Below are 18,402 nucleotides of genomic sequence, written 5' to 3' on the forward strand. Positions count from 1 at the left end.
TAACGCTCGACCACATCGTGCCAAAGTGGTTCAAGAGTTCCTTGATATGCATGGCATTCTCCAGATATGAACTGTGTGGAACATGCATTGGGACACCTGAAGCGATCAATTGTCAGCCGTGAAAATCCTCCTGTGAACAAGGTGCAATTGCGGGAGGCTGCCATTCAAGAGTGGGACAGTCTTCCTCAGGAGAAGTTGAATGCTCTTATCCTTAGCATGCCCCGTCGTGTTCAAGCATGTCTTCGGGCTCGATTTACTGAACTCCCATCTGTTGATCCCAAGCATGCCTGCGAGCTGTAGGTACATGGTATTGCACTGCCTTTATTTTGTGTTTCGCATCCCACATTTTCAATCTTGTGCTTCTGGTGTAATTTTGTTTCTTCTGCATGACTGCACTGTTTTCTGTCTGTTTGTATGTCTCCCCTGTAATCTTGAATATGATATCATGTATCTAGTACAATAAAATGATCACAAACCCTGAATATGCAAAACTTTTTTGAGCACTGTAATAATGGATGTTAATATAAAAAAAGGACGTTAAAAACTGTACTTACGTATGTGAGTATGTTGTTCCAATATTTCTTACTGTAGAACGACGTTTCGGAGATTAACTATCCCCTTCTTCAGGTTCGTATGAAAAAACTAGATACTTAGCATAGTACCACGTCGAAATGTAATATAAGGATTGTGGACAAGGGTTGGTGTGGATACATTTAAAATATTATATCCTCGCCCTAGGAATGGCCGAACCTGCAAGTTGTATAGTGATACATGCAGGTTTTTTTAGTTTTTTAACATTTTCCACATGAGAATAGGTTTATTATGCAAGTTTTTTGAGTGAACGACGAGCTTTTTATATACCGTCATTCTACAGTAAGAAATATTGGAACAACATACTCGCATACGTAAGTACAGTTTTTAACATCCTTTTTTTATATTCTGGCCATCAATAAAGATACACAGAAAAAAATACCCAACCCTGCGATGCGGAAACAAAAGTTCACGTACATAATACTTAAACCACATTTACCTCATGCATTATGAACTACACTTCTTACAAATTTTTTGCCACTTCAGAAATGAATTGATTTGCTGGTTCTTTGCTCCCCTTCCCTTTCAATTCTGGACGAGTAAGTCTGTAGGATCTCATCGCATCATCATATGAAGGTAAAGTCTTGGAATTGAAGGTACAATGAGTTCCAAAGAGAGAGTCGCAACCAGTAATTGTGCGGCTTCTAGTATGAACATATGATTTTTCCATAGCACCACACATACGAGAGCAGGTTGAAAAATTCACAGCCTACGTGGGTTTGAGCTAACCAGAATACAAACTAGCACCATCAGTACTCATAATATATGAACCTACCATGCAAAATCATGTCTGGATAAAATAACTAACTTCTCTTTTTCAGGGTCCAAATTGAGAATGCCAGCGGAGATTCCAGACAATAGTAAATTTGAACAGTGTGTCTTCATCAAGTACCTCTTCCTGAATGGGCTCTGACCTAAGGATTCACAACAACCTGACCACGATACTAGGGGAAAAGGCACCATCAAATATATATAACACTGAAGAATTGGGCAGGGAATTTCAAATGTGGGCAATTTGGGCTGGAGATCAGACCAACCAGTTTCTGTGACCACACCCGAGATGATTGAAGCCATCCAGGATGATTCTTGATGATCGAAGGTTATCATGAGGACTGGGCATGAGGAAGGTTGCAGCAAAATGGATTCCCAAAATTCTGAATGCCTATCAGAAGTGTGAACGGGTGAAGAAGTGCAAAGAAGTTTCAGCCCGATTTCAAGTAGATAACTTCAGTTTTGTGCAACGACTGGTAAAGGTGGACGTAACATGGTTGTACTGCTACGATTCCATGACAAAACAGCAAACAGCAGAATGGCACAACAGCGGTTCTCCATGCTCAGAAGGCCAGGGTACAGCAGTCCACTGCAAAAATTCTGGGCATGGTCTTCTAGGATGTCCTGCTGGCCAATTACCTCTAATGTGGTGCAACCATCAATGCCATGTATTATACATCTCTGCTGGACAAACTGAAGGTGGCACCCAAGGGAAAACAACATGGAAAGCTGGTGAAAAGGGTCTTTCTGAGGGACAATGGGCCCCTCCATAACGCATGTTAAACAATGGACAAACTGAAGCAGCTGCTGCAGTTCCAGATACAGGAGCATCACCCATATTTCCCCAGACTTGGCACCATAAGACTATTATCTACTTCCCAATTAAAAAATGGTTCTGAAAAGTACACATTTTGATAGTACAGATGACATCATTAATCACACAGAGGCTTGGTTTGCAGAGCAATTTTTGGACTTATATTTGCAAGGTCTGCAGTAATGAAAAAAGTGCATTGTATTGGGAGAATATGTTGAATAAATCCACCGAGCACTGATGGGCATATCCATGTCTTATAGGGGAGGCAAGAAAGAAGCAGGTACAGAGGATAGTGAAAGTTCAAAGCAATTGGAGAGCTTTCTGCAACACCTCAGCATCTAGGCATAAAGAGGAAAGAAGTAGATAAGATTTGATGAAGGAAAATTCACCAGCAGTACTGCATAGTATCTCAAAAGAGGCAATGCATACATGCTCCTACAAATGTAATCAATGCAAGCTGCAATGAGCAACATTTTGAAGCTGAAAAGCCAAGTAGCTTCTAAAGGTAAGTGCAAAAAGAAATACCTTATTTACACATGTACCAGGTGGTTATAATTAAAGAGACGGTGTTCAGAGTGGTACAGCACGGTCTGTAATGAGAGTAGCAGTCTGAAACTTCGTAGATATGCTAATGAAGCAATGCGCTCGAGAATTATGCAAAAAAAAAAAAAAAAAAAAAAAATTCCAATTCTCGCCACCAGGGTAAAAAATGGCGCTGTAAGCAGTCAAAACGAGGAATTTTCCGTAACTCTGACGTCAAAGTCGGTAACATTGCCTAACCATTGTGTGAGCTCCCTGGTTGTGGTTGGTGACGCTTGTTGCCTTTTCCTTTAGTAATGTTCATGTAATTCGAATAGTGAAATTGTAGCGGTATTTTATTACAAAGAGTATTGTTTTCTGCGATTTATAGTGTTTTTCCTGTAACTAAACCAAGTATTGACTGCTTACAGCGCCATTTTTTACCCTGGTGGCGAGAATTGGAACTTTTTTTTTTGCATAATTCGCGAGCGCATTGCTTCATTAGCATATATACGAAGTTTCAGACTGCTACTCTCATTACAGCCCGTGCTGTACCACTCTGAACACCGTCACTTTAATTATAACCACCTGGTATAATGCACGTGTGTGCATAATGTGCACCAGGTTTTTGATGGGGAAAAGCAACACACAATTATATCTCATATATATAATGCACAGTACAATTCAGGTTCAAGAAATGGCTTTCTTAGTTGCAGGTTGTAAAGCTGTTGCTATGCCGATCAAGAGTGAATGACATCATTCCTATTCAAGGAGTCACCAACCCATGCTACCTCCCCCCACCCCCTCCCTCTACTGTGTTTAGCAGCATCCTGATGCTTTCACTTCTGTAACCACCTCTCATTCTCGAGTTACCCTTACCTTTGTAGAAGGCAGGAAATATGAAAAGAATGCATTACTTCAGCAGAATGATTTCTAGCTACAAGAGAGAAAATGGAGGGGGGAGAAGGAAGTAGGAGGAGTGTGTTTTGGAGAGGATGCAAGTTGAGTCTTGGACTAGACATTCGGTCTTTAGCTCGAAAAGGGAACGTTCGTTTGGGGAAATTGTAAGGAGAGGGAGAGAGGAGTACCGAGTGAGAAGTACAGAGAAGTTAAGGGACAGTTAGAGAAGTTAAGGGACAGTTTAAGAGACTTATGGGATTGTGTGTGTGTGTGTGTGTGTGTGTGATAGTTAACTTTGGAACTATTATCATCTCTCCGAACACGAGACAGGTAATATCCTTTTCTCTTTAACACTAACTGTGCTAGTGCAGTCTTAAGGTCATTTAACCTAAAATGTGTGAGTTGCCATTCACTTAAGAGTTGTATAGGTTTACATTTATCTAGGTACCTCAGAAAAAGAAGTTCCAGCATAAGCGAGTGGCTATGAGCTAACGCTTCCCCCTATGGTCCGTTTCCAACCTAGCAAGGCTTTTACAATTCTGTAGTAGAAGAGATATCAAAATTATGTTATGGATTGGAAGCGGTCAGGAAATTATTTTCTATTGTCACCGGACAAACACCACTGATATGCATCCCATGTGACAGGAGGTACATGCTCGAATTCTACAAGAATGGTGCCACTTTTCACGATGCCTCAAAATGCTATGATACAAAGTGAAAAATCATGGGAAACTGCCACTTCATTTTTATAGTGTCTTCTTTTAAAATTATTATTACTACAGAAATCCAACCTGGTAATTTGTATTTGCACCTCTTGATATATATGTCTTAAACAGAGTTACATAGTGAAAACTAGAGTACTGCAATGAGCGTTTTTCACTCGAGCAGCAAATAGTTCCCACGGGCAATGTTAGATGGCACATAGAATTGATAGTTCTTCTGCTCGAGTGAAAAACAAGTGAAATACACTCAAACTCCCAAACCCTATTAGTAGACGTATTTCCGTAATTTGTCTATGGTAGTGGGCCCTCAAATATGGATCGTGAAGTAAAAGACAAAGTGAAATTGAAAAATAAGCGAACATAGTCATCATCCCCATTTGTAATATAATTAAGCCTTGTTTCCATTGTAAAAAAAAATAAGTTGCTGACCAAGGCAGTTTATTAAGATAAAAACACTTAACACGTAACGTTTCAACCCTGTTTTTATCTTAATAAACTGCCTTGGTCAGCATCTTATTTTTTTTTTATCATCTCCATGTTAAAATGCAGTTTAGTATATCTTACTGAGATATGTGAAAATGAAATAGATGATTATGGGCTGAAACTACCTAGACTAACATTTTATGCATTGAAATGATGTTCGATTGTATGTTATAACTGCATTTTATTGTCTTGCAGAATATGATTATTCTTTTCGGTAAGTGAAAAATTATGTACACGTACTTCTTGCACTGTGATACGATATTTGTACTTGCTTAGGCAGGTCTGTCAGCATGTGTATCCATTTTACGTCTTGGTCTGTAGATACTGCATACTTTCATGTGTGGTGTATTTGAGTCTTACATAATATACAAAATTATTATTTAGAATTGTAATTGCATACACTGGTTTTCTTTCATGTACAGGTTTTAGGTTGATAGTGCTGCTCATTAGGCTCTGAAATACGGGATGATGTCAAACATTCCACTACGACTGCAGTACATAGGAGCGTAGCATGCTCGAGAGTGGGAGATTCAAATAAGTTTGAGCGAGCGAAAGTGGTCTGATGCAGTACTCTAGTGAAAACATTCATGCAAATATGCAGCACAGTTTTTGGGAGCAAATATTTTGGAATTAGAAAGTTCATGAAATTTAAAGACAAGACCTCATTTACATTTACAAAATTCAAATTATAACTTACCTGGAATTCTCAGAATGAAACAGTTTAAGCACGTGATCTTTAGGATTTGAAATACTGTTTTATGAAAAAGAGGATTGATGGCTGACAAAGGAAGCTCTATATGACCCATGTGGCCTGGACAGTAGAAAAAGTTTTCATGGCATGTCTTGCAAACATCCTCTCTGTCTTTGGTTGGACCTGTAGAGAACAGTATGAAGAGTTAATCAATAGCGAGAAACACACAAGTTAAAGTATAACATTGTAAAATACAGAAATGTTTTGCCCCATATCATTATGTGTCCATAGTGTGGGTGCAACTTCCTTGAAAATGGGATAAACTTTCTTTGGGTTACTTGACACCCCCGACTACTAAATCAAAACACTCAATAACTGTTTCAATGCTGTACTACAGACAAAACAAGATCTAATACAAATCTACTGCAATGGAAAGGAAACATAACTCAAAGAATAAATTCAGGTGTTTTGACTATCATAGACATCCGGTATGGTTTTATTTAACACAATCCACCCATAGTAACATATGCATCCCAGAGGATATTGTCTACATACTAATTGATCCCCTTCATTGATAGTAGTGCTAATCAAATAAGGTGTGGTTTTCGCTTGAATTTTCAGTTATACAGGGTGTCTCACTCACTCTTGGCACCTGATTTTTGCTTATAAAAATCAAACTATTGGTAATAATGTAAAGAAATTTGCTACGGACATACCTTGGTCTAGTATGAGAGGAGAGGAAGAGATGAAGGCCCTTTTGTTCACCGAAGACTTAGTAATAAGGGGAAACAGGGAAGAAGAAGTACAGAGACAGCTTGATAGTTGGAATGAGGAAATTAAAAGAGCAGAAATGAAATTCAGTGCAGAAAAGAGGTGCTAATAACAACAAGAAACAGAGCCAGAAATGTGCCAAGAATAAAGATAGAAATGGAAGATTTGAGGATAGTGGAGAGTTTCAAATATCTAGGAAGCATAATTGAGAGAAGTGGAAGTATAGATGAGGAGGTAAACAGAAGAGGATACATGGGTGGAGCCACTCTAGGATCATGATAAAATTCAAGTACAAGTATAATACCCAGTTTTCAAGGTGAACTTCCTAAATATTCACGGGTACAAGCAGATGTTTTCTCTATTTCGACGTTGCATATTACTGTCTCTCCACCCACACACATGTACACACACAAATACAGGGTGAGGCAAAAGTCCAGCACCGCACTTCTAATTTGAAAATGACTTGACGGAGGATGATGAAACTTCGGATATGGGTAATGGGGGTGGGGGCACACTAGATGGGTTTAGTATACATCACGGTGGCCATCTTGAAAGCCGTCATCTTGGAATTACCACCAGATTTTGAAATGGGAAGGGGGTCATATGGTACATCATTTAAGATTTTAATTTTGTCATAAATAAGAATATGCAGTTATTTTATCCCTACATTTATTTGGCAGCATGATGGATGCGGTAAACGCGGAAGGAAGTTTAAACCTAGAACCCTGGCTTCCCAGCATGGTATGCTAATCACTAGCGCTAGGAAGGTGATGACAAGTCATCTTTTTTGGGGGGGCCTTGAAGAAAATACTAAACCTGATCGTAGTCCGTTTCACTTCAGTTAGAACCAGAAAACATTGTTTATATTTTGCATTTTTTTTTTTTTTTTTTTGCTTTTTCCATCTTTTTCTTGTTTTTAGATCATTTTTCAGTATTTTTTGCCATTTTTATTGCAATTTTTTTTATCATTTTTAAGTTCCTTTTTTCTCCTTGCTAGTTGTTTCATGAATTTTGATGCATTTGCTACCATAAATTATGTATTTAAATTCCCTAACATGGTCTTTTTAGCAAGTACGGCATTAATCGTAAATATGGTTAATGTAAAAGCACAATATTATTTTTAACTGAAATATTTGGCAATGGAGTTTGTGGAATTAATTGTGATAAATTTACTTTTCTTCCAGCAAACTTACAATATTTTGGGTAAAGCCTACTTTGAGTTTCCCTTCTTGGCCACTATTATCGCTTTAATGTGTGATTTTAAAGTGAAATTAGTCACAGCATGAAAAAAATATAATCTCATCCACATGGAACAAAACTGTATTTTCAGATGCTGAGCGACTACTGTATCGTGCAAGGCCCCACTCTGAAAGGAGGTAAATGACTTGCACAGAAAAACCTTACAGACTATTTTCTGTAACCTTGAAGTAAAAATACAGAAAACTACATTAGCACTTAATTGCTTTCTTCCCTTTGCTTCGAAACCACCAAACAACATATTTTATCAAATTATTCAACTAGTTTCTTGTAATTTTTTGAAAAAATCAAGCTTTCATTTTAAAAGTGGAAATTATTTTTAGGTTACTTTTTGAGATTTTAGGTCATCAACTTCCGAGCTCAACTAATCATTTTGCCACAGAGGCCAGCCAAAAATTTAACTGATCACATCTTCAAAATGCAGGGTTTTTTTGGTTGTTTTTTTTCATACTTTAATTTCTGAGTTGCACGAGCTGGCACACTTACCTAATGATGTGTCGTATAAACCACCAGAGACAGGGTTTCCCAATGAGTCAAAACACACTGATGTTACGACTTTTACGACACTCAATCTTCTTATCTGTTCCGAAGTGTACAAACCAAATGTCACAGAGTCAGGAACAGCATGTCTTATTCTGGAAGGTCGTGACTGCTGGGATTTCATGGCCATCATGTTTCAAAACCTGAAAGAATGGCCAAATGCATGTTTCTGTTATGAAACCCACCATAAAAATATCTCACTTCAGCTATTTGCCTCTTTACTATGGTAAACGGTAACATTATCATATGAGGGAAACGGATTCCTTCAAATTTACAGGAGAAAGTACTTACGGAAATCATTTTCTATAGCGTTGTGGAAGTTCTTGAATGTAGATTTGATCCATTTTAATGTGAATGAGTGTTGTTTTCTGCGAAAATCTCTGTCCAACATGCTGTTTCTGCTCCCGCCATTGACTTTCTGCACGAGAGTGCAATGTTCCGTGTGTTAAGATGATGCAACCCCGTAGTCAGTGTTTCAGCCTCGCCGTGTTTTCACTAGAACGACGTGTCGAGTTTTTTTAATTTTTTTTAACTATGCTTGCCTAACCTAACTTAACCTAACCTTACGGAAAATGGTTTTTGGGGCTAGCGTCAATGGTTTGTGGGGCTAGCGTCAATGGTTTGTGAGGCTAACGTCAATGGTTTGCGACGTATTAGCATAATTTCAAATCCGGGCCCGAAAGTCGATATTTTCCGGTGAACGAGGATGCAACACTGCATAAATCGACAAAACACTCTCAGAACCCTAAACCAGTACGCTATCAAGGCCAGAATGTGTTACAGAATCGAAACAGCAAGTAACAGTAAGTACTCGTAAATAGAAGAAATAGACATTATCTTAGTTAGAAATGCATTATTTCACGTTAAGAAATGTTCCGCATGCGAAAATAACATGTTAGCAATGTAAAGTAGTCTGAAATATATGATTCGTAGGTGTTTCCCTCATACGATAATAGTACCTGGTAAACTTAAGCCATAACAGGGTGCCCACAAAATTTGTGAAGTTAAATTTCGTGACATTTCCTGAGCAGATTTTTAAAAAAATTGAACTTTGTCTTTCTACTTGCCATTTTCATTCAACAGAATACCTGGAATAATAATTAGTAGTTGACAAATCACCAGTTTTGTTGTTCACAGGCACCAGAAAAAAATTTTAAAAAAAGTCCAGCACATTCAACAGAATACCTGGAATAAAGATTAATAATAATTAGTAGTTGACAAATCACCAGTTTTATCGTTCACAAGCACAAGATATTTTTTAAAATAAAAAAGTCTGGTACAGGAAAATGGAAACAATGCCAGACTTAGCTCATGTACCCCTGTGGTCGCCAATCCACATGCTCACAAGATGCGAGCCCCTGAGGGAAAATTTTCCTGACCCAAAGGTAGATTTTGTACTTTTTCCTGACTTTTGACCTCATATTTCACTATTTTCCTGACAAATCTTGAAATTCCAGATATTTCTTGCCTCTGAGCACCCTGCAAAAGCTTTTTATTTCACTTAACTATTTTTACAGTATGGTGAATATTTATAATCTATTAAAATTAGCATTTTTAAAATTTGAACAACATTAAACACAACAGTCCATTGAGGGCCCAGATCTACCTACCGACTGCCAGCCTCAAACCCACCTTCCAAGATGGAAGATCATCCAAGTATAATTCCCAGTTTTCAAGGCAAACTTTCCAAAAATTCAAGGGTACAAACAGATGTTTGGTCAATCTCAGGCACTTACTGGCTCTCACCACCAACAGACATACATACACAAATATATTAACAATAAAAGGGTCTGTGTGATTCCAATGTTTCCAAAAATTCTAATTCAATTCAACGGTATATTTAAAAAATATTTAATTTAAGGTGCGGAGTCTACACTTACCATTTCACATACTCAAGACTCGAAATACATCTACAAACACATGTCACAAATGTTACAGGGCCAGCCCCCATGGCAGAGTGGTTAGCACATTGCGCTTTGACGTTAGGGGTCCTGGGTTTGAATCCCGACCTGGGAGTGGATGGTTGTGAGTGTCCATTTATCAATTTCATCATGTCATCACTCATCTCCATCTTCACAAATTAGCCAAAAGTGGCACAAAAAGCGAAGTAAAATAAAGCAAATAAAAAAAATGTTACAGGATATATTAATCTGCGAAATGTTGTTAATTGCTTAAGAATTTCGAACTCAAATTTACGTAATCAACTTCAAAATATCTTATCTTGCAATATACTTCCGTCTGTCAGATAAATTTTTCTGCAAAGGACACTAAGAAAGAAAAATGGATTGAGAAAATTGTTTTGCGAGATTGAGAAATGGTTACTAAGGTGTAAAATAGATTTTGTACGAAGTAAAGAAAAACACGGAGTAGCCTGCAAAAATGTTTCATGTGCGTTGATGGTCTCTGTGGTTATTTATGGAATTGGCAAAAGAACACAATTTTTTTATGCATTACAGATGATTTATGGTGTTATCTATAGTTTATTCATAAAATGTATGTTTTTCGTTTCGAAATTACAAAGTGTACTGGAAACACTGGTCGTGTCAGAGGGCAGTGCCAGGCATACCAGACAACTGACTTATGCAATCAATGTCCAGCTGAAAGAAAATATTTGAAATTTACTAACCTACCTACATATACAGGGTGACAAGAAATAACCTATACAAAGTTTGGCGTAGCCTGCCAAGAATATAGTGTACCGTAGCCAAATAATTGTTGTGTTATTGGATTCTCCATAGTCTTTTGTAACTGTACCTGTTGTTTCGGCTTCATAACGATTACTTTCTTTGTGTTTGAGAATGTCAACCAAACGCAGTGCAATTTTGGAACTGTGGCATCAAGGAAAGCGTCAATGTGAAATTGTTCGTTTGCTGGGTGTTCCAAAAATGACAGTCTCAGATGCAGTTCGGCGATTCAAGGAGCTCGGCCATGAAGGCGACCGTCCCGGAAGAGGAAGAAAGCCTACCGTCAACACATCCCAGAATCGCAAGATCACCAAAAAGCGAGATCAGCGAAATCCGAGGGTCTCCATGAGAAAAGTCGCCCGTGAGATCAGGATCAACCACGAATCCGTGCGGCAAATGGCGAAAAAGAACCTCAACCTCAAGGCATACAAGCTCCAAAAAGTTCAGCTTCTCACGGACGAAAACAAGCGGCTGTGACTCAAAAGATGCCGTCCTCTGAAGTGCCGGGCCGCAGGTCAGTGATGGGAGCGCATTCTCTTCACAGACGAGAAGCTGTTCACCGTGGAGCAGGCACACAACCACCAAAACGACAGGACCTGGTCCGCAGAGGCTCCCGGTACCTCAGCCATCGTCGAACACCGCCAAAATCCGCAGTCGGTCATGGTGTGGGGCGGAATTTGTGCAAGCGGCAAGACGCCCCTGGTTTTCGTGGATCAAGGGGTCAAAATCAACCAAGAAGAGTACTGCCACGACATTCTCGAGAATGTCGTCCTTCCGTGGGCCCAGCAGCACTTCAGCGATACGCAATGGACGTTCCAGCAAGACTCCGCTCCAGCCCACAGGGCGAAAATGACGCAAGCGTGGTGCAGAACCCATTTTCCGGACTTCATCGCATCGACGGAATGGCCGCCCTACTCGCCGGATCTCAACCCAATGGACTACAGTGTCTGGTCCATTTTGGAGGCCAGGGTATGTGCTAAACGCCACCACAGTTTGGAGTCGCTGAATCAATCGCTGCGTTATGAGTGGAACCAATTGTCGCCTGAGGACCTGCGGCCCATCGCCCAAAATTTCAAAGCCCGTTTGGACCTCTGTATCGCCACTCAGGGAGACCACTTCGAAACCGGCTGAACATCTTGTTCCTAAGGTCCCATGTCATTGTTCTTCAGTGTTGTTTTGCTCAATTGTTTCGGTTTAATAAATTTATGATCACAAACATTAGTACTGGTTATTTCTTGTCACCCTGTATGTTCGATAAAACTCAATCCTTTCTATAATCTGAACAATGATTGCATAACATAGCGAGATGGCAGGCATATCTGGCACATTTAAAAATAATAATAATAAAAAAAAAATTATCGTTCTCTTGTCAATTCTATAATTACTGACAAAGATCATCAACACACATCGAATATTTTTGCAAGCGACTCCATGTCTTTTATCCATGTTTCTCTTCACTTGTACAAAAACTTTTATTACACCTTAGTACTTTTTCTCCACACTGAACGTTCATGCAGGGAATATTTTTTATTTTTTTTTTAGTTTTAAAAATATCCACATACACAAAGTTAATAATACTCAATGAAAGAAGATTCATGTCTCATATCACTTTTTGTACAAAAGTTATGTACATTCAAAGTCTCGGTTGGGTGACTTTCGAACACCCTGAAGAAGAAATGGCTAATATAAGTCTTCTGGCTGCAACATCATGTAAAATAATATAGCTAGTCTCAAAATATCACATTATAAATCTCTAAACCCTTACTGGCGCTACAAGTGAAATAGGTTAACCGCAATTGGTAAAAAGACAAAATCTTCAGGATTTATTAAAAAAATATATAGAAAAAAATGCATTACAAAAAGTCAGCTCCTTTTGCAATTCTACTCAAACCTATATATCCTAACAGCTGTTGTGGAATGTGGTGTTGGGTGCTATATTCTCTTGTGAAGCTTTCCTTTTGGGCTGTTCTCCTTAACAGTAAGGTAACATGATAAGGTACAGATGTACTTTACTTCACAATAACATATTTTATCTTTACCAGAAAATCATTCTCCAGAAAACATGCCGTAAGCCAGGGCTCGAAAAATCCCGGTCCTCAGGTCACCATGGCGACTAAAAATTTCAGCCTGGCGACTGTGATCTTATGCTGTAATGTGTATGAAATTTTGATGATTCTAAGTTCAAATTGCAGTACAGCGTAAGTTAGCAAATGATTTTTTTTTTTTTAAATCAACGTTGTGAACATTCCAGAGAGTCAGTAAAAAATTCTTACTCTTTGTCCCCCAACACCCCATTTCCTGTTTTCTCGAATGATTTAGCGATGCTTTGAATACCGTGATGCTCAGCTTCTTATACAGAGTGTTTCAAAAGTTGCACAACCAAAACTTTGAAAATGTATATCATGAAAACCGTAAGAGATATTTACACCGGGTTTTCTGCATTATAAATTCTCATCCATTGAGATATTTTTCAATGCTTACAATTATCAGTTTTCTCCATACAGAAAATTTAGATAAATTAATAACTGGCAGTAGGCAGCGTTAAAATTTTTCCAGAAATGCACTTTTGAATGAGAAAAATACATAAGAAATTATCGAAGGGTCATAATTAGATGTCTGATGACTGATGCCATGTCAATCTATCATTTGCGACCAATATTGGTCATGTGCGACATTTGATGGATTTTTTATTGGCGATTTTATGGGTTGAGTGAAAAAGTGCCATTTTTGGGATATTATATGGCACTGCTAGCAGGTCAAAATATTGTCAATAGATGCACGCCACATGTGCCTGAGTATTGGCTATACATTTACGTGAAAAATCATAAACCAAGATTTTGTGCCAAAATTGGACTCTTGATAGAATCCTAGTCTGCCTCTGGTTACACTGAATTCTCTTCGCTCACTTTCGACTCTACTATGCCTGTTCTTTTAATTGATTCAGCATGACGTATTCTTTCGAGCAGCATATGTGCATTGCTGAAGAGTACTTTACTACTCATTCTTACACTCATGTGCAAGAAAAATCCCCTGCTTCTGCTGTACCTCACAAAGCAACTGTTACGACTAGTCAAACACCAACAAATGATCCCACAAAAAAGAGTTGGTATTATTATTGAAGATTAGGCACACACAGGAGATGTACTACGTAGAAATTTTCAGTGAAAAATGCAGGATCGACCAGGACCCGAAACTGGGTCTCTGGCATACCGTAGAGATGCTAATACATTTTTCACTGAATAGTACATTTCCTGTGTGTGCCTGATCTTCAATAATTAACATCTCTACACTGGGAGAAACCAGGCAACGTCGAAGACTATTCCAATACTGGTTGAAGATCTCCACGCTTAGAGGTGACGAAGGAAAGTGTGGGAGGGAGACCGGCAGTCGGTAGGTATGCCAAGGCCCTTCATGGGCTGTCGCGCAAAGGATTATTAAGGATTATGGGTTGAGTGACAAAGTGCCATTTTTGGGACATATATGGCAATGCTAGCAGGTCGAAATATTGTCAACAGACGCACGCCACATGTGCCTAAGTATTGACTATACATTTACGTGAAAAATCATAAACCAAGATTTTGTGCCGAAATTGGAAATCCTAGTCTGCCTCTGGTTACACTGAATTCTCTTCGCTCACTTTACTAAGCCTGTTCTTTTAATTGATTCAGCATGGCGTATTCCTTGGAGCAGCGCGTGTGCGTTGCTGAAGAGTATTTTACTACTCATTCTTACACTCATGTGCAAGAGGTTTAAAAAAAAAAATCCCCTGCTTCTGCTGTACTTCACAAAGCAACTGTTTTACGTCTAGTCAAACACCAACAAATGATCACACAAATTGTCGAGAGTTGGTATTATTATTGAAGATTAGGTACACACAGGAGATGTACTACGTAGAAATTTTCAGCGAAAAATGCAGGCTCGACCAGGACTCGAACCTGGGTCTCTGGCACACCGTACGATTTATCTAACCACTGCCTGGCCTCGCCTGATCTCTCGCTGTCGCTGTTTTACCTGTGTGGAATCGTCTCTGCCAGTGTTACCGCAACGGGATCTGTTGCCTTTGAAACACAGTAGACTTCGACATTGCCTGGTTCCTCCCAGCGTAGAGATATTAATGCATTTTTCGCTTAAAATTTCTACGTAGTACATTTCCTGTGTGTGCCTGATCTTCAATAATTAACATCTCTACGCTGGGAGAAACCAGGCAACGTCGAAGTCTACTGTATTTGAAAGGCAACTGATCCTGTTGCGGCAGCACTAGCAGAGAAGATTCCAGCAGGTAAAACAATGACAGCAAAAAATCAGGCGAGGCCAGGCCGGCTCAGTGGTTAGAGCAATGGCACGGTATATCAGACCCCCGTGTTCGAGTCCTGGTCGAATCTGCATTTTTCGCTGAAATTTTCTATGTTGGTATATAGGTAAATGTCTGTTATATTGGAGACACATTTCTTCATTTTTACAGAAGGAACTACTTACGGAAATGAGTTTCTGCAGTATTTTGAAAGTTTGTGGAAGTATTTTCTCACCGTAGAATGCTGCACAACAAGAAATAAGCACTTTTGATATAATAAACTTGCATTTTGTGCAAAGCGGAAACATTATGCCATTGTTTCCATTATGTACCTGCAGATGGCGCGAGTTTCGAAAGCCATGCGGTCTCGCTAATGTTTCCAAACGTGCCTTTTTTTTACCAGAATTTTTATTTTTTTAACTATGCTTACCTAACCTAACCCAATCTAACCTTGCCGGAAATGGTTCATGGGGCTAACGTGAATGGTTTTTGGGGTTATCGTGAATGTTTTTTGGGGCTATACGTCGATGGTTTTTTGGGCTATGGTAAGAGTCTAGTTTACGTCCTTTTCCTAAGGAATACGTGTCATATATCGTTCGAAAGGTTATTTAATAAGGAATTAAACAAAGTAAATCCCAAGGCGAGGAAAAATTTCCTGGAGGAGAAAATCGAGAAGAATCGATGTTGCCCGGATATGCGTGATTGAACCTACTGAGGACATTTTTCGATGAAGCACATATTTAGGGGTGAAATGAGTGCTAATGGAACCTAACCTAACAGGCCTAACCTAACCTCGTAGGCATACCTCGTTCCCGTGAATGGTTAGTGACAGAAAGTGTAAAAAGAAAAACTTACTTACTCTAAAGCTGCCGGAGCGCCGGCTGTCTGCTAGCACGCTTTTGTAAACTGGCAAAAAGGAGTGCGCAAGAAAGACGTAAACGGGTAAGAAGGAGTGGGCAAGAAGGACGTAAACTAGACTCTAGCCAGGGCTATCGTGAATGGTTTTTGGGGCTATTGTGAATGGTTCTTGGAGTTATCCGTCAATGGTTTGTGATGACAATGAACACGGAAGTAGGTATTTTTCAGTGAAGAAGGTTGCAACACTGCATGCCCACTCCAAATCGACAAAACACAAGCACGACGCGTGATGATCCACAGCTGTGCGCAAAATATTCTATGTTCCACAACGGAAGAAAGGACCCAAAAGAATTACTCGTAATGTGAAAAATCGAAGTTTTTTCGTGTAAAAAGCATACTGGCACCTTCAACTATGTTCCGCAATACACAATTGGTAAGTACGAACCACTTAAAACTGAAAACATCCGATAGAAATGTGTCTCCGATATAACAGACATTTACCGGTATATATTGTTGAAAATCAATTCTCAGATATTTTCAGGGTAACACTTTACTATACCGGAGAGGGATTTCTTCAAATTTACAGGAGAAAGTACTTACGCAAATCATTTTCTGTAGCATTGTTGATGTTCAGGAATGTAGTTTTGATCCATTTTAATGCGAATGTATGTGGTTTTGTACGAAAATCTATTTCCGACGGGCTATTGCTGCTGATGCCATTTGCTTTCTGCACGAGAGCACAATACGCTCTCGTATTGTCCGTATATGCTAAATTGAACAAAAGGAGTGCTAATGGAACCTAACCTAACCTAGTAGGCATACCTCGTCCCCGTGATGGTTCGTGGGGCTATCGTGAATTTTTGGGCTAATGTCATGGTTTTTGGGGCTACACGTGGATTGTTTGTGGGAAATAAGGAACACCAGTAAGTACTCGTTAATGTACGAAATAGACATTATTTTCGTTAGAAATTCATTATTTCACCTAAATAAATGTTCCGCAATGCAGAATAGTACGTTAGCAATGTAAAAAATTGCGAAATAAATCATTGATAGATGTCTCCGGTATAGTAAAGTAGTACCATTTTCAGCTAATTAACAATATTTTTTAAAATAATGTACAGTAGAGCATCGATTATCCGAACGTCGGTCAACCGAACTGTGTACTCGCTCACTTTCAGATATCTGTAATGAAAAAAGTACGTGACTTAGCTGCTCGTAAGCGTGTAGGCTTGCTTAGACAGACCAAAATAAAGGATTTTTTTAAACGTTAAGTTTGTGTACTGTGTGTATTGTTCATGCAAAATGCGTATGTAATATGTACATATTTTTGTTTAATAAACTGTACCACATACTATATATTCCTACTAAAGTTGCCTTTGTACGTTACCTTGTAATACATACTTAAAGAGATGCCTGTTTTTATGAATAAATTTACTGTACAGTACTTCTTTTTGGCAAATAAACATGTACAGTTCGATTATCCGAACAAACCAGTTTTCCGAACACCCATGTCCCCCAATTACTTCGGATAATCGACGCTCTACTGTAATTGCTTTTATTTGGATACATGCTAACATAAATTTCCGCTATGAAACATTCCCACATCACACAAAACACCTTCCTGATGTTAGACAATGCTACAGCAACTTATTACGGTAAGTAGTTTCTTCTGTAAAAATGAAGAAATGTGTCCGAAGCATAGTAAATTAGTACCAAGAAGAAAATACCTCGACGAATGTTGGAAAGCTTGCAGAAACTCGTTTCCGTAAGTAGTTTCTTGTGTAAAAATGAAGAAATGTGTCTCCGATATACCGAACTTTACCACATAAAACACTGACATCTTTGAATTAAAAGAAACGGCCTAACTTCAAGGGAGTACACTTTATCAGGGTCACCAATTTCTGTGTTAAGTTTGAGTTTTTAAGTTCACTTGTGCACATATATGTTAATTGGGACTGGTCCTATAGTTTAAAGTGGGATCCGAGCCACTACGTGCCTCCACCAGGTACCGAACCTGGGACCAGTTGTTTACAAGGCGGCATGAATTTCTGTGTTGTATGTTGTCAACACAGCTTGGTGGGAGAAGGTCTACGTGTTCAATCACCGATCATTTAATTAATCACTGTAATGTGTTAAAAGTAACAGAAAATGTTTCCTTACCTTTAAGAAACTGCTTTTAAACTGAGGAACGTCCAATCATTTCAAGAACATCACCGACGTCACCTATCAGACGATTTGATCGCTGTGGCTTCTTTCCTTTAGAAATCAACATACAAATTTACACATTTGGGAAAAGTACACTAGATGGCAAATTGACCATCACTATTTTCTTGCATATCTATGCCAAATGAAAAAGTTCTAAAGAATAGAATTAAGATCATGCTGAAATATGTGTTGCCCTCTGCTTATTATCATTTTTGCTTAAGTAAAATTTGTAACTACTGTACTGCAGAAAGAAAAAGAGAATGATTAAACATGGTGATGGACAAGTTCCAACTACTGTCCATACC

General features: G+C 38.8%; 2 protein-coding genes across 5 annotated transcripts in view; one reads left to right on the forward strand and one right to left on the reverse strand.

The window, feature by feature from the left end:
• Nucleotides 1–18,168, reverse strand: part of LOC145989864 (DNA-directed RNA polymerase I subunit RPA1-like) — a 275,207-nt gene extending 257,039 nt beyond the window's left edge. For all 4 annotated transcript variants that reach the window (XM_083125325.1, XM_083125327.1, XM_083125326.1 and 1 more), the window contains exons 1-3: nt 18,053–18,168; nt 8,006–8,202; nt 5,498–5,674 (exon numbers count right to left, since the gene is read on the reverse strand). In XM_083125325.1, coding sequence (XP_082981451.1) covers nt 5,498–5,674; nt 8,006–8,192 — 364 coding nt within the window. In that variant the 5' untranslated portion in view covers nt 8,193–8,202; nt 18,053–18,168. The remainder of the gene's footprint in view (nt 1–5,497; nt 5,675–8,005; nt 8,203–18,052) is intronic.
• On the forward strand, nt 10,858–11,220 carry LOC145990477 (uncharacterized). Its single transcript, XM_083126172.1, has one exon. It carries the CDS (start codon nt 10,858–10,860, stop codon nt 11,218–11,220), a length of 363 nt encoding a protein of 120 aa, XP_082982298.1.
• Nucleotides 18,169–18,402: the final 234 nt, after the last annotated feature.

This window comes from Lepisma saccharinum, chromosome 7, assembly GCF_977018435.1.
Source record: "Lepisma saccharinum chromosome 7, izLepSacc3.1, whole genome shotgun sequence".
NCBI classification, from domain to species: Eukaryota; Metazoa; Arthropoda; class Insecta; order Zygentoma; family Lepismatidae; genus Lepisma; species Lepisma saccharinum.

Excerpts from the sequence above, each read along its gene's own strand:
- LOC145990477 (XM_083126172.1), top strand. The coding sequence starts at position 10,858 with ATGTCAACCAAACGCAGTGCAATTTTGGAACTGTGGCATCAAGGAAAG.